The sequence below is a fragment of the Geotrypetes seraphini genome, chromosome 3 (assembly GCF_902459505.1).
Source record: "Geotrypetes seraphini chromosome 3, aGeoSer1.1, whole genome shotgun sequence".
Classification (NCBI taxonomy): domain Eukaryota; kingdom Metazoa; phylum Chordata; class Amphibia; order Gymnophiona; family Dermophiidae; genus Geotrypetes; species Geotrypetes seraphini.
In genome coordinates this window covers 284732490-284756684 of record NC_047086.1, presented here as the reverse complement: position 1 = coordinate 284756684, position 24195 = coordinate 284732490, and the positions used below count along the sequence as shown (strand labels likewise).

Here is a 24195-nt window from a genome sequence, read left to right as displayed (position 1 = left end):
AATATACTTGGACTTCCAGAAAGCGTTCGACAAGGTTCCCCACGCAAGGCTTCTGAAGAAACTACAAAGCCAAGGAATAGAAGGAGATATACTAAGATGGATAGGCAAATGGTTAGAAAACAGATTGCAGAGGGTGGGCATAAATGGAAAGTTCTCAGACTGGGAAGAGGTAACGAGCGGTGTACCCCAGGGATCGGTTCATGGGCCCATCTTGTTCAATATCTACATAAACGACCTAGAAGACGAAACAACAAGTAATTTAATCAAGTTTGTGGATGACACAAAACTATGTCGGGTAGTTGGGACACAAAAGGACAGAGAAGAACTTCAGAGAGATTTGAACCAGCTAGAGAAATAGGCAGAAAAGTGGCAGATGAAGTTTAACATAGAAAAATGCAAAGTGATGCACCTGGGTAAGAAAAACAAGGAACATGAATATAAAATGTTAGGTGTGACACTGGGCAAGACCGAACAAGAAAGGGACCTGGGGGTACTGATAGACAGGACCCTGAAGCTGTCGTCTCAATGCGCAGCGGCGGCAAAGAAAGCAAATAGGATGTTGGGCATGATTAAGAAGGGAATCACAAGTAGATCGGCGGACATCATAATGCCGCTTTACAGAGCAATGGTCAGACCACACTTGGAGTACTGTGTTCAACACTGGTCTCCCTACCTAAAGAAGGATATAACCCTACTGGAGAGGGTGCAAAGGCGAGCCACGAAGCTAGTTAAAGGTATCGAGAATTTGAGCTACAAAGAACGCCTCAGAAAACTGGGACTGTTCACCCTCGAGAAGAGAAGACTGCGAGGAGACATGATAGAGACTTTTAAAATACTAAAAGGATTTGACAAAATAGAGCAAGAAACATCGTTATTCACATTGTCAAATGTGACTCGGACAAGAGGTCATGGACTGAAACTAAGGGGCACCAGGCCCAGGACAAATATTAGGAAGTTCTGTTTCGCACAACGAGTGGTGGACGCTTGGAACGCTCTCCCTGAGGAGGTCGTGATGGAGACCAGCATTCTGGGATTCAAGAGCAAGTTGGATGCACACCTTCTTGCAAATCACATTGGGGGGATACAAGTAAACAAGGTTTCTCAGCAGGGAACACCTAGCTTGGCCTCCGCGGGTGCGGGTCGCCGGACTGGATGGACCTAGAGTCTGATCCGGTGAAGCCATTTCTTATGTTCTTATGTTTATCCCCATCCCCTTCCGTAACAGAATTTCATACAAATATAGTGAGACTATTGATATATTCATATGCATTATGAGATAAATAAAAATAATACCCACCCTTTTCCCTTTTGTGTTGCTATTGTACGTTCCATTTTATATATATGGAATACAGATTTCCACCAAAAGTTATAATTTAATCTGTCATAATTTTTCCAATTGTATGTTATTTGTTGAATTGCTACTCCAGTCAAAATAAATAAAAGTTTATTGTTATTTGACAAAATTTGACTCTTTGCTCTCATTGCCGTTCCAAATAAAATAGTATCAAGTCAAGTTTTCAAGTCAAGTTTATTTGAATTTGATAAATCGCTTATCCATAATTTACTAAGCGAGTTACAACCAAAATATAAAGTAAGTCATAAAATTAACATACTATTTAAAATGGGTTAGACCAGGGGTCTGCAACCTTTAAGACATAAAGAGCCACTTGGACCCGTTTTCGAAAAGAAAAAAAAACTTGGAGCCGCAAAACCATTATAAAACAAATCTAACACTGCATATATTGTTTCTTATCTTAATGCTATATACAGGATCACTAAATTGAAAATAAAATCATTTTTCCTACCTTTGCTATTTGGTGATTTCATGAGTCTCTGGTTGCACTTTCTTCTTCTGACTGTGCATCCAATCTTTCTTCCTTTCTTTCAGCCTCCTGTATGTTTCCTCTCCTCCAGACCTCATTCTCTCCCCCAACTTTTTCTTTCTGTCTCCCTGTTCCCCCTTCTTTCTGTCTCCGTGCCCTCCCCCAAGCCACTCGGTTTGCTGCCACCGCAATCGGGGAACAGTCCCCAAGCCACCGCCGTCCCAAGCTTTCCCTGCAGAAGTGTTGCGCTGACCAGCATTCCGCTCCCTGACGTCAATTCTGACGTAGGAGAGGAAGTTCCGGGCCAACAAGGCATTTCTCCTCATTCCATCCAGCCTGAGCCCCATCTCTCCTTGATCCAGCATTTCCCTTCTGTGTCTGTCAGAATTACCATTCCACCTATTTTCTAGCATCACCCTTCTTTGTGTCCATCTCACCTATATCCCTATCTCACCACTTTTTCAGAATCTTCATTTGTCTCTGTCCTTATCTTTACGCCATGTTCACCATTTGCCCTTTCAATGTCTTTATCCCCCCCCACTTTTTCAGCATTACTTCTATGTCTCTATTTCACCTCCTCTTCATGTCCCCTCTGTATCTCTATCCTTATTCAGTAGGTCCTGCTTACCCTTTCTCTTCTTTGTGTCACTATCTCCATTTTCAGCTTCCCCCCCCTTTTCCTTTGTTACTGCACCCTGTAGCTAGAATCTTTCCACCATCCCTCCACTCCGGCCCAGCCCAGTATGAAAGATTTCCTTTTGTTTCCCTCCCCTCTCTCTTTCTCTCTCTCTTCTCCTCCCTCACCCACGAGTCCTGCATCTGGCCCTCTCCCTTCTACCTGCACCTGGCAACACCCCCCCCTGCTCCGCGGCTCTCTTCAGCAACTCGTCAGCAGCAGTGATCAAGACAAGCTGCCGACATCGAGGCCTTCCCTCTACGAGTCCCGCCTTTGTGGAAAAAGGAAGTTGAAACAAGCGGGACTCGCAGAGGGTAGGCCCCGACGTCAGAAGCTTGTGTCGATCGCTGCTGCTGAGTTGCCGAAGAGAGCCGCAGAGCAGGGGATGTGGCCGGAAGCAGGTAGAAGGGAGAGGGAGATAGGAAGGCTGTAGATCTCCGGAGCATGACACCGACCCCGGCCAGGATGATTTCTTTTTCAGGCACCTTACAAGTCCAGCGTCGCGGCGGGAAATAGCCATGCTGAGCAGTGAGCTCAGCACTACACAGATGAAAGCCTTGCTTGCTGATTGGTCCGGCGGCACGGCGGGGCGGGGCCGCCGGACCAATCAGCAAGCAAGCCTTTCATCTGTGTATGTGCTGAGCTCACTGCTCATCATGGCTATTTCCCGCCGCGACGCTGGACTTGTAAGGTGCATGCCTGCGTGACACACTACCGGAGCCGCAGCAAAGGTGGAAAAGAGCCGCATGCGGCTCTGGAGCTGCAGGTTGCCGACCCCCGGGTTAGACGAACAAACATACTGACAAACCTGGATACAGAAGGAAAAAAGGGGTAAAGTTACAGAATTGGTGTTTAAGCTAGATAAATAAAAAAACCGTATATGGAAAGAACATAGAAACATAGAAAAAAAAGCAGCAGAAAAGGGCCATAGCCCACCAAGTCTGCCCATTCCAAGTATCCCCTCCCCTGAATTTACTCCCTTAAAGATCCCACGTGAGTATCCCATTTTCTCTTAAAATCCGTCACGCTGCTGGCCTTTATCACCTGGAGTGGGAGTCTGTTCCAATGATCCACTACTCTTTCGGTGAAGAAGTACTTCCTGGAGTCGCCATGAAACTTCCCTCCCCTGATTTTCAGCGGATGCCCTCTGGTGGTCGAGGGTCCCATGAGCCAGAAGATATCATCTTCTGACTCGATGCGTCCCGTGATGTACTTATATGTTTCAATCATATCTCCCCGTTCTCTTCTTTCCTCAAGTGAGTACAGCCGCAATTTTTTAAATCTTTCTTCATACGTGAGATCCTTGAGCCCCAAGACCATCCTGGTGGCCGTTCGCTGAACCGACTCGATCCTCAGCACGTCCTTTCGGTAGTGTGGTCTCCAAAACTGAACACAGTACTCCAAGTGAGGCCTCACCATGGCTCTGTACAACGGCATCATAACTTCAGGTCTCCTGCTGACGAAACCTCTGCGGATACACCCCATCATTTGTCTTGCCCTGGAGGAAGCCTTCTCCACTTGATTGGCAACCTTCATGTCCTCACTAATGATCACCCCTAGGTTGCGTTCCGCCGTGGTCCTAACCAAGATCTCACCATTTAGTACATAAGTTCTACGCGGGTTTCTCTTACCCAGGTGTATTATCTTGCATTTTTTAGCATTGAAGCCTAGTTGCCAAGTAGTTGTACAGTTTTATAAGGCAGTAAATATCTGTTATACTAAGGTTAATTACAAAAGTCAAAAATAAGAGACCTTAGATATAGATACAGTTTATCCCGTTTAGGACCTCAGCGGTGCTAACTGTGAGAGAGTTTCATTCACAGATTACAAGCACAGAAGTCTTCATTGGTCATAATTTTTTTATATTTTTTCATATAAGTTTCGATTATAGTACTTCATTTAATAAATAAATTTTTGAAAAAAGTACTCATCTCTTTGTTAAAGAAGGTGAAGAACCCCTGCTATGCTTCTTTAACAAAGAGATGAGTACTTTTTTCAAAAATTTATTTATTAAATGAAGTACTATAATCGAAACTTATATGAAAAAATATAAAAAATTATGACCGATGAAGACTTCTGTGCTTGTAATCTGTGAATGAAACTCTCCCACAGTTAGCACCGCTGAGGTCCTAAACGGGATAAACTGTATCTATATCTAAGGTCTCTTATTTTTGATTTTTGCCAAGTAGTTGACCATTGTTCCAGCAACAGTAGGTCATGTGTCATATTATCAGGTAATAAGCTTTTGCTTAATATGTTGCAAAGTTTGGCGTCGTCGGCGAACAGTGATACCCTTCCTCTAAGTCCTTGCGTCATATCTCTTATGAATAAGTTAAATAGAATCGGGCCCAGGACCGAGCCCTGAGGCACTCCACTGATCACGTCCGATGCTTCAGATGGGGTATCGTTCACCACCACCTTCTGAAGTCTACCGCTCAGCCAATCCCCCAACCCATGTAGTTAGAGTGTCTCCTAATCCTATTGATTTCAGCTTGTTCAGTAATCTTCGATGAGGGACGCTATCAAATGCTTTACTGAAGTCCAAATATACCACGTCCAGTGACTTTCCGGCGTCCAGTTGTCTAGTAACCCAGTCAAAAAAGCTAATCAGATTAGATTGGCAGGATCTACCCTGGGTGAACCCGTGTTGGTGTGGATCACGCAGTTTTTCTTCGTCTAGGATTGTGTCAAGATTCTGTTTGATCAGTGTTTCCATGAGTTTACACACTATAGACGTGAAACTCACTGGTCTATAGTTTGCTGTCTCTGTCCTGCAGCCCTTTTTGTGGAGTGGGATTACGTTGGCGGTTTTCCAGTCCAAGGGGACCTTTCCTGTGCTTAGGGAAAGATTGAAAAGAACAGATAATGGTTCTGCCAGGATTTCCCTTAACTCCCTGAGCATTCTGGGGTGTAGGTTATCCGGTCCCATGGCTTTGTTTACTTTGAGTCTTGATAGTTCGTCATAGACGCTACTGGGCGTAAATTCGAAATCTTGAAACGGGTCTTTCTGGTTATCTCCCGTTTGCAGCTGTGAACCAGCTCCCGGCGCTTCGCGGGTGAACACTGAACAGAAATATTTGTTTAGTAGTTCTGCCTTTTCAGAATCTGATTCCGCAAAGTTACCGTCCGATTGCTTCAGGTGTACTATCCCATCTTTGTTTCTTTTCCTGTCACTAATATAGCTGAAGAAAGATTTATCCCCTTTCTTAATTTTCCGTGCTAGCTCTTCCTCCATTTGGAGTTTGGCTTCTCTGACTGCTGTTTTGACAGCTTTAGATCTGTCTAGATAGTCCTCTTTCGCCCCCTCTCATATATATATATATATATATAAAATTTTTTTTTCCTTTTTGTTTCCAGAGATGTTTGCTACATTACTTGAAAGTTAAAGGTTAAATGCGTCTTTAAAAAGAAAAGCTTTTAAGTTATCATATGTCAAGGCTACCGGATTATCCAACATCCTATTTATTTGAGGCCAAATTGATTTCCAAAATAATAATATGAATGGACAATAGAATAAAAGATGATCTAATGTCCCAGCTTCAAGATGACAGTGCCAACATCTATTAGATTTAGAACTATCTAGTTTTTGTAAACGAACAGGGGTCCAAAAAGCTCTATGCAAAAGAAAAAACCATGTTTGTCTCATAGATGCTGAAGCTGTACATCTTAACCTCCAAGATCAAAGTCGTGGCCATTGAGATGCATTAGTTTGTATAACTGCTATTTAATAAGGTACAAAACTCCACCATTTTCAGGTTCAAATTATATTACTATTTTGGTAAATCTCTTATTAAGACTTACCATGAATTCTTGACCCTGTACTCGAGTCATCATTAGGTCCTTGAGGACTCACATCTTCAAATGATATTGTATCTACAAGGTATAAAAACAGAAGGGAAAAGTGAGATATAAAATTTTGCAATGTCATTTGAAAATCTTTATCTTTACAATCTATTCTCGTTTATTCTCGTGTTCCACGGTTGCAACTATTGTCACCAATATTCTCCATTTGTGCCACTGTGTTCACGTATTTGCAGACCTGCTCTTAAAAAACCCAGCTTTTATGTTTTCATTTTCACTTCATATCTGGCATTCGCTTCCAGATATAGCCCCTAAGTGTCCAGAGAGGGAATTACAAGCATCTACAGTGCTGTCCCATGCAGGAATCTAACCCTATTTTCTCAAAAGGATGTACTGTTCACTTTTCATGATTCTGAGGTGCAACATGTACTGCTGGAACTTGACCTCTATTTTTCCACAGGCTCAATGTTTCGTTATTCACAGTTCACAAACATTTTCAGGAACCATACTACTGTGAACAACAAGAATGGACTGTACTTTCAATCCAATACTGCAGCACTCCCTATACACACACAAAAAAAATTAGCTCTCAAAGTGTTTCACGGTTGTCACAACAAAACACATTTTAAATTCTCTCAGCTCTTTAGGTTATTTATTATTAATATGTAAAACCTGAAAGGACCAGAATAAATTTACATAGACAGCTGTTGAAAAACAAAACAAAACACACACCACAACTCAATAACTACATTGCTTGTACCTTTATTTACAAGCAACTGCTTGGATCTGAAGCTTGTAGAAAGGTTGACAGTTGCATAGTTGATAGCGGTAGTAGAGAAAGCCATAGATCCCAAATCCTTTCTCCTTTTCCCAGTAGGAATATCATCAGGACAATCAAGATTCTCTGAACTACCTGTCCACTGTCCTCCTGCTAGGACCATGGACTGCAGCAAGTCATTCATGGCTGGGATGCAAATGAAATCAAATGAATCAGCATGGGACAGTGTTTTTATTTTCAGTCTTGTTTTTTGAAATGTACAATGCTTTAAAACACTACATCAAGCACTGGAGCATAATGAATAAATAAAGCTACAGTCACAAGGTCATTCAGATTAGGCCATGCATTCAACTAAATGAATGGATATATTACAAGCTAAAGATTTTTCCACACAGTACATGATTTATTTTTGCTTGCTTAGCCATATTAATTTTGTTATGTCTGCCATGCTACTATTCCAATGAAATGCATGGGCATGTTGCACTGGAATGACAAAATAAAATAGCTGATTAATATGTGCAAAGATGAAAATATAATATTAATTCTAGAAATAAAGACAGGTCCATGTTCACTGCAGGTTACTGCAAGAATACTGTAGTTTGTAGATTATATGAAAAAATCAAAAGAGATGGTGCTCTACATTACACATTTTAAATATATGAACATCAACTGAAATTGGATTTGTTTTCTAATAAAAAATGTAATGATGCTAGTCATATCTATAACATATGGCTGTGTCCTTTTATTATTGTTAACTGTTAGTTTAAAAATACTAACATACGGTATATGATATTAAAAAGCAGTACATCTTATATATGTACTGTAGACAGACATTTATAATTAACATATAGAGTATGCATATATATGTGTCTTTACTAATCACAATGTATTAATGATTTACATTCACATATTTATGCACAATTAATTTTAATGCCAAAATACTCATGATTGCTCCACATCCCTGAATTGTAGCAAGACTTGCACCTTGTAGACTTGGTTTAATAGTGCAGTCCAGGGAAATGTTAGTACAAAATTAGTAATGGTAGTCAGTGCAGCCAGTTGAAAGAAGCTGAACTGTCTTAAAGTCTTACACATGGAGCGACGGTAGAAGGCCTTCATTTTGTCTTTATCCTTCGGTCTGTTCCTCAAAAAAGGCAGTCTTTTCAGTGCAACCACTTTTATGTCATAGCATGAGGAAAAACAGAAACAAGGAAGTAAAAGAAAAAAGGGAGAGAACAGATGGAAGTTAAATGCTGAAACTAAAGACAGAAATGAATATGTTTGAGTTTCAGCTTCAGTAGGTATACTAAACCAGAAACTAATATATCCATGCTACTGAATGGTAATGAAATAATGAAAGCTTTTCTCACAGAAACTTGCAAAATGCCAAAAGGAGGCAAACATTTTGAAGAACAGTATAATGTCCAGTTAAGACGATACAATCTGGTATAAATTTTCTCTTTAATGATAGAAGAAAAGAATCTTCTGGATGAGAGATTTCATAAAATAAAGAAGGGGGCCATTGATTGCATATTCTAATGATTAGACACTTTGGACACCTTGTTATTACATAGGAATATAATTAGTGTGGGGATGGGGAGGTATGTTATGTGATTTAATGAATTTATTATTGATGATTGGGTTGGGTGGGGGGAGGGGAGTCTTTTTTGTATGTAATGGATAATAATTGTTAAGAATGTCAAGTGATTTGTACAAATTATATGATTGAATATTGTACACTTGTTGCAAGAGTCAAAAATGAATAAAGAATTATATAAAAAAAATAAATAAAGAAGGTTCTTTAAACTTTATTACTTGTCACTCAATCATTTTGATTGCTTCTGATACTTTTTATTCATCTTTCCATTCAGTTCTAATTTTACACTGTTCTTTTTGCACTTTTTACACTTGAATGCCTCTGGTCTCCTTTATACTACTTTTCCTTCTCTCCACTTTATACTGAATTTTTTTTATTCATTTTTTTTAGTACTGTGGCATTAGATTCTTTGTAGTTGTATAAACTTCTATTCATGCAACATAACATTTCAACAATGCTGTATGAATGAATCTTCATGTCTACATGGGGCCCTTTATTAGGAAAATCAAGTAGGCAAATCAAAAAGAGTAGGAAGAAGGCAAAGGAGGGAAGGTTTACTAAGTATCGGCCTATTTTGCCGAGGGTTAGTAAACAGGCCACTAGAAATATTTGAGGTTGCAATAGGGAGCAAGCCAGCAAGCCAAAGCAACATTTCCACACATCATGCCCACCACCACATTACATCTCTCCTCCCCCCTTTTTAAAATTAGCAATAGAAGACACCAGGACCTTCTATGCATAAAGAAACACTTTTCTTTCAACTAGTTTCAGGGAGTGAAGGTTGGATTCTCTACAAAATTGAGCAGAATCCCAATATAAATTCTGCACCTCCAGTTTTTTTTTTTTAATTACAAATTCCACAATCTCCAACAATGGAGCTATCTCCCTCACAATGTTACATAAAATATATTCAGTTGTGTTATCACCTCAAGAACAGCATACACTCATTCCACTGGCAGACGCTTTGTTTAAAGCAGATGGATTTTTGATTGTGTGGTGACTACAGCTTGTGGAGACCGCTGGTCTTGATTATTTTTATTTTGTGTGCAAGGGCCTAGTTTCATATAGGACTAGTCACTTTGCAAAACAACATAAAACCCTGCAAAAAGGCATGCTTACCAAGCCATAACAGCCCCAACCTACCTATGAAGAGACAGTGCTATTAATATTACACCAGGCTCTAGAGGAGGGATGTCAAAGTCCCTCCTTGAGGGCCGCAATCCAGTCGGGTTTTCAGGATTTCCCCAATGAATATGTATTGAAAGCAGTGCATACACCTAGATCTCATGCATATTCTTTGGGGAAATCCTGAAAATCCGACTGGATTGTGGCCCTCAAGGAGGGACTTTGACATCCCTGCTCTAGAGTACCAATATATCTACCATTGGGAAACTGGAAAAAGCTGTATTGTTAACAGATTCCTACAGAGACACTACATGTTACCTCAGTCCCAAATGAAGAACAAGGACATACCCTCACCTGATACAAAATGGGAGATTACAACAAAAACATGTAATGGAATGGAGATCCCTCCATCTTGGAAAGCTTTGTATAAGCAGTGCAATGCTGATAAAAAGATAAACTTGGCAAAACACAAAAATAGAAGAGATGTACATTCTAAATCTTAAAAATTATTTACCTCCCATTTTAGTAAAAGAGGGCCTTAAATACTATATTTCTTTTTTAAACCTTTATTGTATAAGCCAGTGTTCTTCAACCTTTTTACACCTATGGACCGGCGGAAATAAAATAATTATTTCGTGGACCGGCAAACTACTAAGACTGAAATTTTTTTTAAAAACCATCGCCTCCCCTTCCCCGCGAGGTCGGTCCCACAAACCATCTGATCCCATCCGCACAAGCCTCAAATAGTTATGATTTTATATTGAACATATTTTATTAAACTATAAAAAGAAACAATATTCTATACAATTATCTTTTATAAATACAAATAATACAGGGCAAAGATCAACAAAACCCCTTTCTCCCCTCCCCTTCACATATATCCCCTCTGCTATCAAGAAAACTGAATAAGCCAAATTATTACATAATGCTACACAAATATCATGTAACAGAATACCACAGTCACACATGACAGGAATGGTGTTAGGGGAGTGGAACTAGGGCAACTGCCCCCTGGTCAGAGAGAGCCCTAAGCCAGCTGGAAGCTAAAGAAGCACTACCTGGGCTTTGCACTCCCCAGTTATGTCTAGCAAGATACATATTTCAAGTTTGATATATTTGAATCACAAGATAGAAATAAAATTATTTTTTTCTACCTTTTGTCGTCTCTGGTTTCTGCTTTCATTGCCTTTTCACTCTCTTCCATCCAGCGTCTGCCCTAAGAACATAAGAATTGCCACTGCTAGGTAAGACCAGTGGTCCATCATGCCCAGCAGTCCGCTCACGCGGCAGCCCTCTGGTCTAAGATCAGCACCCTGAGACTAGCCCTACCAGCACACGTTCTTGTTCAGCAGGAACTTGTCTAACTTTGTCTTGAATCCTTGGAGGGTGTTTTCCCCTATAACAGCCTCTGGAAGAGCGTTCCAGCTTTCTACCACTCTCTGGGTGAAGAAGAACTTTCTTACGTTTGTACAGAATCTATTCCCTTTCAACTATAGAGATTGCCCTCTCGTTCTCCCTACCTTGGAGAGGGTGAATAGTGTCTTTCTCTACTAAGTCTATTCCCTTCAGTATCTTGAATGTTTCGATCATGTCCCCTCTTAATCTCCTCTGTTCGAGGGAGAAGAGGCCCAGTTTCTTTAATCTTTCGCTGTACGGCAGCTCCTCCAACCCCTTAACCATCTTAGTCGCTCTTCTCTGGAACCTTTCGAGTAGTACCGTGTCCTTCTTCATGTACGGTGACCAGTGCTGGACGCAATACTCCAGGTGAGGGCGTACAGTGGCATGATAACCTTCTCTGTTCTCTTCAGTCCAGCATCTGCCCCTTCCATTCACTGTCTGTCTTTCCCTGCCATCACTCCTCCTCCCCCCCCCCCCAATTTGGTCTGGCATCCATCATCTTCCTTCTGTTCCCCTCAAGGTCTGGCATCTCTGTCCTTCCCTCCCCCCTGTGGTTTTTAGCATCTCTCTCTTCTCATTTTCTCCACTCAGATCTGTTATCGTTCTCTGCTCTCTCTTCCCTTTTCTTCTCTGGTCTTCCTTCTCTATTTTCTGCCTCCATCTAAATTAAATTCTTTCTTACTATTTAGTCCTGTTTCCCTCTTTTCACTGTGTCTACCCCTTTCCCTCATCCCTCCATTATCTTACTATTTTCTTCCCCCTTTATTTATCTCCTCCTTCCATCCAGTATGTGTTCTTTCCCCACTTCCATTCAGCATCTGCTCTCCCCTCTCAACTGACATCCATCTGCCTTCTGCTCTCTCTCCCTTCTTCTCACTTCCATCATCTGTCCCCTTCTCTTTCTCTCATCTCCTCCATTCCATCATCTGCCCCTTCTCTCTCTCTCTCCCCCCCAACTTCCATCATCTGCCCCCCTTCCCCTCACCTTTACGGGTCACTTTCTTTCCCCTGAGGGTGGCTCATGTCAGAGGGGAAGCTTTGGCCGAGCAGAACCGCTTGCAAGGAACAGTGGAACTTACTTGATTGATGTCCATGCTGGGGCCCGTTGCCATTTGAAGGAAAAAAAAAAAAGGGACCTGCAAAGGCGAGAGGAAGGGTGACCTCCAGGAAGCTGCTCTTTGCCTTCCTTCAGCGGCCCAAGAGTCCAGACCAACAGCGGCAGCTCTGTATACTTTTAACTTCGGCACAGAGCTGCCCCCAAGCAGTAGTTTAGCGCGGTTTCATGAGGCAGCCTCGGGACCTTTGCTAGGCCGGCCCGCTTTGATGATGCGATGTGGGCCGGCCTAGCAAAGGCCCCGAGGCTTCCTCATGAAACCGCGCTAAACTACTGCTTAGGGGCAGCTCTGTGCCGAAGTTAAAAGTACACAGAGCTGCCGCTGCTGGTCTGGAGGTGCGGAGATAAGGCAGGAGGCAAACGCGGTGGAATGCAGGAGTCCCGGCGAAGGCAGGAGTCACGGCACAGCGACTGCAACAGGAAGTTGCAAGTCAGCTGACGCCGGCCTTTCGTTGCAGCGGGGATCGAATCCTTTGCGGACCGGCAAGATTTTTTTGTGGACCGCCACCGGTCCGCGGACCGGCGCTTGAAGAACTGTGGTATAAGCATTTTACTTTTCTAATTGGGCAAGTCCCAGTCTTTTTGACACTCTCTTTGTGCCCTTCTCCTAAATTATTTTCCACATTTGCCTTTCCATTTTTTCTCTCTCTTCTTGTCTTTCTCTTTTATATCTGTCTGCATGGCTTTCTTTTAATTTTTTTTCACTTTTCTCTTCTCTGTGTTTATATTTGCCCATTTGATCCTTTGGTGTCTCACTACCCCATTTTTACGCCGGCCAGAAGGACATGGAGATGGGTCTGTAAAACAGCCAAATTGTCTTCTAGGGTGTCTTTATATTTGCCTATACAGGGCAATGGAGCTTTCCAGCCGGGCATGCAAAATGCCACCTTTCTTAGGTGGCAAGCATAAGGTCTACAATATCTTTTTCACCTGTTTTTGGAGGAGGGGAGCCTGGTCACATTTGCCAAGCTGCAACGGACTTTTGACCTACAGGCTAATGATCTCTTCGCCTATTACCAGAACCGTCACTATGTTCAGTCCCTCCCAGTGGCTGCCCTTACTGAAGTCTGCAGGGAGGCGCTTTCGGAACTCTTTAGCCTTTCAGTACAACAGAGGATTCCTCTACGATTTCATATTGTGGGGATCCGGGATTGCCAACCAAGTACGAATCTGGATATATTAGCGACAGCGTGGGCTGAGGACTTGCATTGCCAGTTGACTGCTCAACAGTTACAATGGGTCCTGAAGAACATTCAGAAGGTGTCACCCAATATTACTCACTGAGAAATGCAATTGAAAATTGTTCTGAGACTTTACATTCCACCGGAACGTGCAGCCCGGATGGGGATTACTGAGTCACATTCTTGCCCGAAATGCAATCAGGCTCACGCATCTTTGAGTCACATGTTTTGGGCCTGCCCCGCAATCCAACAGTTTTGGAGACATCTGGGCCTATATACCACATCGCTTTGGGGACGGCGATGGCTTCCGCAACCGAGGGCGTTATTTGGATTTTATAATATAGCCTCGCCCAAACCCAGGGGAATGTCAGCATTTATCTCCAGAGCCCTTTTGATGGGAAAAAAAGCCATCCTCACCAACTGGCTCTCCCGTGATCCCCCGTCTTATGCACAATGGGGATCCCTAATGATAGTGCACGCAACACTGGAGAGACGCATGGTGGGAGACTTGACTCTTGGCCCGGGTCGCAAATTTTGTCAGGTGTGGGAGCACTACTGGCAGGACCTCAGACCGCGTGCTCGCAGTAGACTTTTGAATCTTTAAGATTTTATTCCCACTCTCAGCTGTTGGACTGGCCTTGGATTCTTGGGGAGGGGAGGGGGGGATGGGAGGGGAACTGATTATGTTATTGAAAATGTTATTTCCTGAATGGTACTACTGTTTGTATTTGCTTCTTACTGCTGGAAAAATAAAAATCATTTAAACATATATTTGCCCATTTGATTTTACTCTCATTCTCCCTTTCTCTTCACCTCTTATTAGTCTCTTTTTTTTAAATCTCTCATCTCCTTTCTAGCACTACTCCTTCCTCCATCTCTCTCCTTCCCAACCCATTCACTAGCAGAGGTGTAGCCAGAGCTCAGGTTTGGGAGGGGCTTGAGTCCAGAGTATTTGGGGGGGGGGGGAAGAACAGAAATATCTGCCCTCCTTTGGCTACTCTGGCATACCTGAGCTGGCAGGGATCCCAAGCTCAGCCAATGGAAGCCCTCTTCCAACCAAAGCCTGGTGCTTTTCCTGGGCTGCCACAGCTATGCAAGGACCCCACCCCTGCACATAATCAGTTTTCACAAAACTGAGCATACCCAGAAGAGACCTGCATACTATGAATGCTATTAATCCCAGGGCAAGCATTGGCTTTCTCCATGTCTGTTTCAATAGCATCAAAGTCACTGAATCAATGGGCACTTCAGGTTTCATTACTGTCTTATGAAGATTCTTTCCAGTCAAACAAATTTGTTCCAATTGTGGAACCAACTTTGTAGGAGACTGCAGATAACTGGACATTTCATCTGTCAAGTTGGACCAATCCACTGTACAAAGGTATCTAAACGACCAAAAGTGTACTTCGGTCTTTAAAGCGCCTCACTCTTTACACATGGGAGAAGCATGGGAGTGTATGATTGGGATAGCTTGGCGGATCTTGAATGCTATGCTGTCAGAGGCTGATCACCAGAAATTGACGCATGAAGCTTTAATCAACATGCTAGCAGACATGGCAGCAATTCTGAATGCCAGATCCCTAGTACCAGTGTTTTCAGATCTCAATGGACACAAATTTGGTCTTGGAGAATGAGATGTACAGTGTTTCAAGTTTATTGATTTTTGATATCCCGATCATAAAACAAATATCTGACCGGTTAACAATTAAAAAAAATTTTAAAATAGGAGAGTAAGAACATAAGAACATAAGAAGTTGCCTCCGCTGAGTCAGACCAGAGGTCCATCTCGCCCAGCGGTCCGCTCCCGCGGCGGCCCATCAGGCCCATTGCCTGAGCAATGGTCCCAGACTATCCCTATAACCTACCGCTACTCTTATCTGTACCCCTCAATTCCTTTATCCTCTAGGAACCTATCCAAACCTTCTTTGAAGCCTTGTAACGTGCTCCGGCCTATCACAGCCTCCGGAAGCGCGTTCCATGTGTCCACCACTCTCTGGGTGAAAAAGAACTTTCTGGCATTTGTTTTAAACCTGTCTCCTTTTAATTTTTCCGAGTGCCCCCTTGTACTTGTGGTTCCCCATAATTTGAAAAATCTGTCCCTGTCTACTTTTTCTATACCCTTCAGGATCTTGAAGGTTTCTATCATGTCTCCTCTAAGTCTCCGCTTTTCCAGGGAGAACAGCCCCAGCTTTTTCAGTCTGTCAGTATATGAGAGGTTTTCCATACCTCTTATCAGTTTAGTTGCTCTTCTCTGGACTCCCTCAAGTACCGCCATGTCCTTTTTGAGGTACGGCGACCAATATTGGACACAGTACTCCAGATGCGGTCGCACCATTGCACGATACAGTGGCAGGATGACCTCCTTCGTCCTGATCGTGATACCCTTCTTAATGATACCCAACATTTTGTTTGCTTTTCTTGAGGCTGTGGCGCACTGTGCCGACGCCTTCAAAGACGTGTCCACCATCACTCCCAGGTCTCTTTCAAGGTTACTTACCCCTAGCAGTGATCCTCCCATTTTGTAGCTGAACATCGGGTTCTTTTTCCCTACATGCATGACCTTGCATTTCCCTACATTAAAGTTCATTTGCCATTTTTTGGCCCATTTTTCTAGCGTCGTTAGGTCCCTTTGCAGATCTTCGCAGTCTTCCATGGTATCAACCCTGCGATAGAGTTTGGTGTCATCCGCAAATTTAATAACTTCGCAATTTGTTCCTGCCTCCAGGTCATTAATAAATATATTGAACAGGAGCGGTCCCAGCACCGACCCCTGCGGAACTCCGCTCGTGACCCCATGCCAGTCCGAGTAATGGCCCTTCACTCCAACCCTCTGTTTCCTGTCCGCCAACCAGTTTTTGATCCATCGGTGGACCTCCCCTTGCACTCCGTGTCTCCACAGCTTTTTAAGCAGTCTTTCGTGCGGTACCTTGTCAAAGGCTTTTTGAAAGTCAAGGTAAATGATGTCAATGGATTCCCCTTTATCCACCTGTCTGTTTACCCCCTCAAAGAAGTACAATAAGTTTGTGAGGCATGACCTACCCTTGCAGAAGCCGTGCTGGCTCGACTTTAGCTGTCCATTGTTTTCTATGTGTTCACAGATACTGTCCTTAATCAGTGCTTCCATCATTTTTCCCGGGACCGAGGTCAAGCTCACCGGCCTGTAGTTCCCCGGGTCCCCCCTTGAACCCTTGTTGAAGATGGGTGTGACATTCGCAATTTTCCAATCCTCCGGGATCTCTCCAGTTTTTAAGGATAGGTTACATATTTGGCGAAGTGGCTCTGCTATTACGTTCCTTAGTTCCTTGAGTACCCTTGGGTGAATGCCGTCCGGACCTGGCGATTTGTCGCTCTTTAGTCTGTCTATCTGCCTGAGGACATCCTCTTGGCTTACCTCTAGTTGGACCAGCTTTTCATCCTGATCCCCATTTACAATGTCCTCCGGTTCCGGAATATTGGATGTGTCCTCCTTCGTGAAGACTGACGTGAAGAACTTATTTAACCTGTCTGCTATCTCTTTTTCCTCTTTTACCACTCCTTTTTTGTCTCCATCATCCAATGGCCCCACTTCTTCCCTTGCCGGTTGCTTCCCCTTCACATATCTGAAGAACAATTTGAAGTTTGTTGTTTCCCCCGCCAGTCTCTCCTCATATTCCCTTTTAGCTTTTTTAACTACACGGTGACACTCCCTTTGGTGTTCTTTGTGTTCCATTTGGTTGTCCATTGTTTGGTCCTTTTTCCATTTTTTGAACGATGCTTTCTTGTCACTTATCGCCTTTTTTACTGCAGTTGTTATCCACGCTGGGTTTTTTGTTCGGTTTTTTTTGCACCCCTTCCTGAATCTGGGGATGTACAGGTTCTGTGCCTCTTGCACCGTGCCCTTGAGTAGGGACCAGGCTTTTTCTACAGACTCCATCTTCCTTTCGCTACCGTTGAGTTTCTTTCCCACCAATTTCCTCATGCCATCATAATTCCCTTTTTTGAAGTTGAGTGCTGTCGCTGTGTAACTAGTAAGAACTAGTTATTGGTGTATTAGAAAAATTAACAAAAACATATTAGACATATACTGACAAACATGACCGTGAGGAGAAATGGGAAGGAAGGAAAAAGTTACATAATATTAGAGGAAATGAGATAGAGGGAAGGGATAGGACATGAAGGACAAGGGTGCAAGGTATAAATGATATGCGCAGAAATGAAGGAGATCTTTTGGGAAAAGGATGAGTAAGTAAGTGGATATAAAAGATTAGGATTTGTTAAAGGCATCCTTGAATAGGAAAGTTTTAAGATTAGTTTTAAATTTAGGTAAATGAATTTCATCCCGAAGAAATTGAGGGAGAGAATTCCATAATGTAGGGGCTGTTATAGCAAAATTTGATTTCCTTGTATAGTAAGATTCTTTTAGGGAGGGAATGAAAAGGAGTTTTTGGTCAGTAGATCGTAAGGTACGGGGAGAACTTTGGGGTATTAGTAATTTGTCCAGAAATAAGGGCAGATGTGAAAGTTTGATTTTAAAAGTGAGCAGTAAAATTTTATAAGTTATACGGTGTGTAACAGGGAGCCAATGAGCCTCCTTAAGGAGCGGGGTAACGTGTTTGAATTTACCTGTTTGGTAAATGAGTTTGATTGCGGTATTTTGTATAATCTGCAAACGGCGGATTTCTTTTTGGGGTAGTCCATTTAATAATGAATTGCAGTAGTCTAGGTGAGAGATAACTAAAGAATGAATAAGGATATTGATCGAGTCAGTATTTAGGGTGGAAATAAGTGAACGAATGATACGAAGTTTAAAGAAACAAGTTTTTACAACTGTACTTATGTGATCATGGAAAGTGAGATCTCTATCTAGAGTAACTCCCAGTAATTTTATTTTAGTGTCCATAAGTAAGGGTGTGGATTTGATGTAGATTGTTCCTGGTAAGGTTTCAGATTTTTTAATGGGAAGGAGTAAGCCACAAGATTTGGCGACATTGAGTGAAAGTTTATTAGAGAACAACCAATCACTTAGGATATCTAATTTAGTGTTAAGATTATTAATATCCAAAGAGTTTGAAGTATTGATGGGGTAGAGCAGCTGAATATCATCGGCATAGGCGAAAATTGAGAAACCTAGCGATTGTGCCAGAGAAAGAAGAGGGGATAAAAAAATGTTAAAAAGAAGTGGGGATAAGATAGAGCCCTGAGGAACTCCAAAAGTTTGAGTTACTGGAGTAGAAGTTTGGTTATTTATATGAACTTTAAAGTTGCGTTGATGAAAGTAAGATATAAACCAGTTGAGAGCGGGACCTGTGATGTTGCAGTCAGCTAATCTAGATAGGAGTAAAGAGTGGTCAATGGTGTCAAAAGCTGCAGATAAGTCAAGAGAGATTAGTATAACCGATTTTAGATGATCGTGAAAGTATTGTATAGTAGAAATGAGACCTAGTAATGATAATTCAGTAGAATGAGAAGTTCGAAAGCCAGTCTGATAAGGATGTAAGGCATGTGTTTGATCAAAGAAATCTGATAATTGAGAATGAATCACTTTTTCGATAAGTTTAGAAATTAAAGGCAGATTGGCAATGGGACGATAATTGTTAGGTAAAGAAGGATCAGTGTTGTATTGTTTTAGTTTTGGAAAAACTAGAGCTGATTTCCATGCGGTAGGGACACAACAGTCAGAAAAGGATTTGGAGATCAATTCCCTTATATAAGGTCCAAAGAAAGAAAAAAATCTTTTGATAAGATGAGGAGGGAAACTTTCAGTAATGTTATTAGGTAAATTTATAGATTGTAAAACAGTGGATAGTTGTGTTAGTGAAGGTACTTTGAAATTAGAGAAAGAACTGAGAGGTAGGAAAGTTAGATCATTATTAGTAGGAACTGTAAAAACAGGAAGAGAAGGTCCAAGATTGGTACGAATAGTAGTGACTTTGTTGTCAAAGAATAAGGAAAGTTCGTTAGCAGATGGTATATTAGAAGCAGGAGGAGGAAGTTTTTTTTTAGAATACTTTGAGAGAGATTGGGCAATACTGAAAAGAGTGGATGAATTACTAGAGGTAGAGATAAGTTTTGAATAGTAGTCCTTTTTAGTCTGTTTAATGGTCTTTTTATAGTGAGAAGCTTTTTCTTTATAAGAAAGAAGGTGACTGTTATAACGAGATTTACGCCATTTGTTTTCTGCCGTCCGGACCTGTCGACGGAGGAGGATCAGGTTTTCGTTAAACCAGGGTTGTTGTTTTCTTGAGGAAGTGTTGAGAGTGGGTTTATTTTTTTTGACAGATGAGGGAGCTAATGAGTCTAATAGGGTTTTCGTAGCTGTTTCCCAATTAGAAAATTGTTCTGTAATTGGAAGGGAAGAGAAATCTGTGAGATTTAGAGTAAAAGATGATTGAATGGCGGAAAGAGTTATATTATTTAGATTACGAGAGAAAGAGGAATTATGTGTCTGTTTAATGAGATTAGAATGAGTTACAGTGTCTGCATCTATGAGGCAAACTTGGTTCTTTTTGTTGCATAGAGTGTTTTGGACCCCAGTTCGTTTACAAAAGTTAGATTGCTCTAAATCTAATAGATGCTGGCACTGTAATCTGGAAGCGGGGACGTTGGATCATTTACTTTTTTATTGTCCCTGTATTATGCTATTTTGGAATTCAATTTGGACTCAAGTAAATTGTCTATTAGAAAACCATGTTGCGTTATCTTATGATACTGTTCTGTTCTATGAGGAAAAAAAGTAAAATTTCTTCGCATAATAACAAACTTTTATTGATCATGACGGGGGTCGCCATTCAGCATATTACCAATAATTGGAAAAACTATACTAATCTTAACTATACATTTTGGTGGAACTCATTATGCCATATATATAAGATGGAAAGAGTAATTGCTATGCAGAAAGGGATTTATAATAATTTTATAAAGATCTGGGGGCCATTGGAAAAATATTGTAATGAGTAGACATCATTTTCCTTGGATACTATATGTACACACTGGGGGGAGGGGGGTGGTTTTAGAAGTATACAATCATTAAGTGTTCATAATATGTTTATGATAAGTTTTGTTTGAAATATTTAAGGAAGGGTGGGAGGGAAGGGATATATGTTTTTCTGATAATATTAGAAAGAATTTCAAGTGTTATATAGAAGTTATAAATGATGTATTTCTGTACACTTGTGTGATTTAAAATGAATAAAGAAATTATTAAAAAAAAAAGATCTAGAATCACCACTGATCCCGACACCAGCTATGCTTCTCACACAGAAAACCAACTCCAATTCTACTCCACAAGGTGGTAATATTTACAAACACCAGTGAAAGCAAGTGCAACATCTTACAGACATTTTCTAGAAGCGTTGGGAGGAGAAAATACCTTCCTACTCTCCAACCAAGAAAGAAGTTGCAAGATGACCATCCAAACCTGCGATACAGGTACTCGTACTCCTAAAGGACAACCAAACTCAATGTAACATTTGGCCTCTGGGCCTCATTACCAAAGCCTTCCCAAGTGAGGATGGAAAAGTTCACAAACTGGAAATTAAGACAGTATACCAAGGGGGGCGTGGCCTGACTGCCGCAGCGAACATGTGCATGGCATAGCTGCTACTCTTCACCCGCACTCAAAACAATCTTAAAAAGTGCTTTTCTCACAACGATTTCGCGATTTTCGCCAAGATTTTGCTCTCTAAATCCCCTATGTCGCCTCCAAAACCGGCGAAAAGCGAGACCGCTCCACCCGCGCCACTTGGAAGGAAGAGGCTGAAACCCGATCCGAGCACGCCGGAGAAAATGGCGCCGAAAACAGACGAGGCTTCCCTTGACCTGCTCCTAAAAGAAATAAGATCAATTCAGGGCATAATACAGGAGCAGGTTGAAGAAACTAAGCTTTTAAGAGTGGAAATTGAGGCAATCAACTCTCAATTTGTGGATGCCCGTCATCGTTTGGATGCCCTGGAGGAGAAAACGTCTGCCATTCCTTCTCTGCAAGAAACGGTAACTAAGCATGACAAACTTATTACTACTTTACAGAGAGACTTTGAAGATCTTTCTAATCGCAGCAGAAGATCCAATTTAAGAATTATTGGGCTGCCTGAATCATCGGAGGGCTCTGATATGATTTCCTTTCTTTCTGCTTTCCTGCCTGCTACCCTGGGACTTGTCTTTTCACCTCCACTGGAAATAGAGCGTGCTCACCGCGTACCGTCTCATCTCTCTTCACATGCCTCTTCTCCCAGGCCCATAGTGGCTAAACTGCTCAGATTTCAGCATGCACTCCAAATTCTTACAGCAGCTAAATCTAAACCTCAGCTATTACACCAAGGCAGGAAGTTCTTCATTGTTCCAGATTTGGCTAAAACCACAGCCTTGAAGAGAAAAGCATTTCTTTCCCACCGGCAGGAGCTTAAAGATATTAGAGCCAAATACGGTCTTATGTACCCAGCCAGGATGAAAGTAACTTACAATAATCGTACTACTTCCTACACTGATCCTGAAGAGCTGGCTGCATTTTTGGATTCTTTGAAAATGCACTGACATGCTGAGCTGCTGATGACTTTGTTTGCCTCTGTTTTCTGCTGTTATAAACTACACATACATGAATATATAATTCACTGATTTTGTGGAAAAGCACACCACTTTTAGGTTTCTTAAATTGAGTGGGTGTGGAGTAGTGTAAGTTGTTCCATATGCGTTGTTTCCCCGTGCTCACAGGAGCACCCTTAAACTGTTTTGTCTTATGCATGATAGTATGGTCTTTCTTTTTTCTGACCTTGCATTATGCTGTCACTGCTAGTCTATTTGCTCTTATTCTTATGCTCTCTTTATTTCTTTTTCTACTCTCTGGCATGAGTGTCTACCTAGTACCCTGGATATGGTATTTGTTTTTTCTTCATAAAGGTGATATTTACTATGTCCCACCACCGCATACAGTAGATTATGGCTGATTTACATGTTTTATCTTTTAATGTGAATGGTTTGAACCATCCTATTAAAAGGAAAAAGATAGCTAACTATGTGTCTAATAAACATCCAGATGTAATTTATTTGCAGGAGACCCACCTCCCGCCCGCTGCCGCCTCAAAATTTAAATTGAAGGGATATTCCACTCACTTGTATTCCCTTGCAACTCACAGGAAGAAAAATGGGATATCAGTACTTCTCAGTGACAAGCTATCCCCTGTTATTCACTCTGTTAAAACAGACTCTGACGGAAGGTGGTGTCTGGTACATGCTGCGTTGCACTCTGTAGATTTTGTGTTCCTTAATATTTACGCTCCTGTTCTGGATCATCTGGATTTTTTCAAAGATCTCCAGCTGGCGCTAGTTGAATATGATTCTTGTTCTCTAATATTGGGCGGGGATTTCAATCAAATTCAAGACATTTATATAGATCGGTCATCATCTTGCAGACCCTCAAAATCCAGATCTTTTACAGCTCTGCATGCTTTGAAAGAAGCCTTTTCCCTTATAGATCCATGGCGTTTACTGCATCCAAAAGGTAGAGAATATTCACACTTCTCATCACCACACAACACTTACTCGAGAATTGATTTCTTTCTTCTTTCCTCCTCTCTCATTCAAGACGTGACAAACACTATCATACACCCAATATCTCTTACAGACCATGCAGCTATTTCTTTACATCTATCTATTTCTGCCCCACGCAAAGATTCTCCCTCCTGGCGACTTAACAATGCCTTCCTTTTAGATGAGGTAATAGTGGATAAAATCAAATCTTTCACCACAGAATTTTTCGAAATCAAGGACCCAGAAATTTGTCCCTCTATTGTTTGGGAAGCCTATAAAGCTTCTCTCAGAGGTGAATTGATTAAACTTGCCTCCTGGAAAAAAAAACAATCCATGCAAAAAGAAAAAGAATTGGAAATCTCTATCAAAAACTTAGAACTACAACATATGTCTACCCATTTACATGATCCATCCATATTCCAACATATTCAGAACCTTAAATATGAATATAATACTCTGGTCTCATCTACAGCCCGACGTGACATCTTCATTTCCACCTCCGGTCACTACATGGGAGATAATCTTATGGGTTGCCCTTTGGCTAGGTATCTCAAAACTAAATCAAAACGTTTGCATATATCAGCTGTTCAAGACTCCTCAGGACAATTAGCCATAACCAGATCTCTGATTTCTTCCCAATTTGAAAAATTTTATACTGCCCTGTATCAAGCTGATACAGTTTTCAGCCCCCGAATCGGACTTAGATTCTTTTCTTGCCTCCTTAGTTCATCCGACTATATCAGAATCTATTAAAGCAAAACTTGATGCTCCTATAACTACATCTGAGATCGAAACTGCTATATCCTCCTTACCCACTGGGAAAGCACCAGGCCCAGATGGCTTTACTAACAAGTTTTTCAAAAGCTTCCGAGCTTTCTTAGCTCCTCAACTCTTACATACTATAATTTCCTCCACTCCACTCCGGACAAGCAATTTAACTTCGCTGAGGCCACTATTGTAGTTATTCCCAAACCAGAAAGGGATGCCACTTTGGTAAAAAATTTTCGTCCTATCTCTCTCCTCAATTTGGACTACAAAATTATGGCAAAACTGCTTGCATTAAGACTCACCACAGTGATCCCATCCCTAGTACATAAAGATCAAACAGGATTCATCAAACAAAGATACATAGGAGATAATTTACGTTTATTTCATCATATCAATGCTCATGCAAAAACAATATCGGATCCTGTGATTGGTC

At 41.6% G+C, this 24195-nt stretch overlaps 1 protein-coding gene across 4 annotated transcripts in view; it reads right to left on the bottom strand.

The window, feature by feature from the left end:
* CCDC88A (coiled-coil domain containing 88A) overlaps nt 1-24195 on the bottom strand; it is a 612058-nt gene that overhangs the window by 115749 nt on the left and 472114 nt on the right. For all 4 annotated transcript variants that reach the window (XM_033936818.1, XM_033936819.1, XM_033936822.1 and 1 more), the window contains 3 exons: nt 8170-8253; nt 7061-7264; nt 6301-6372 (listed from right to left, as the gene is read on the bottom strand). In XM_033936818.1, coding sequence (XP_033792709.1) covers nt 6301-6372; nt 7061-7264; nt 8170-8253 — 360 coding nt within the window. The remainder of the gene's footprint in view (nt 1-6300; nt 6373-7060; nt 7265-8169; nt 8254-24195) is intronic.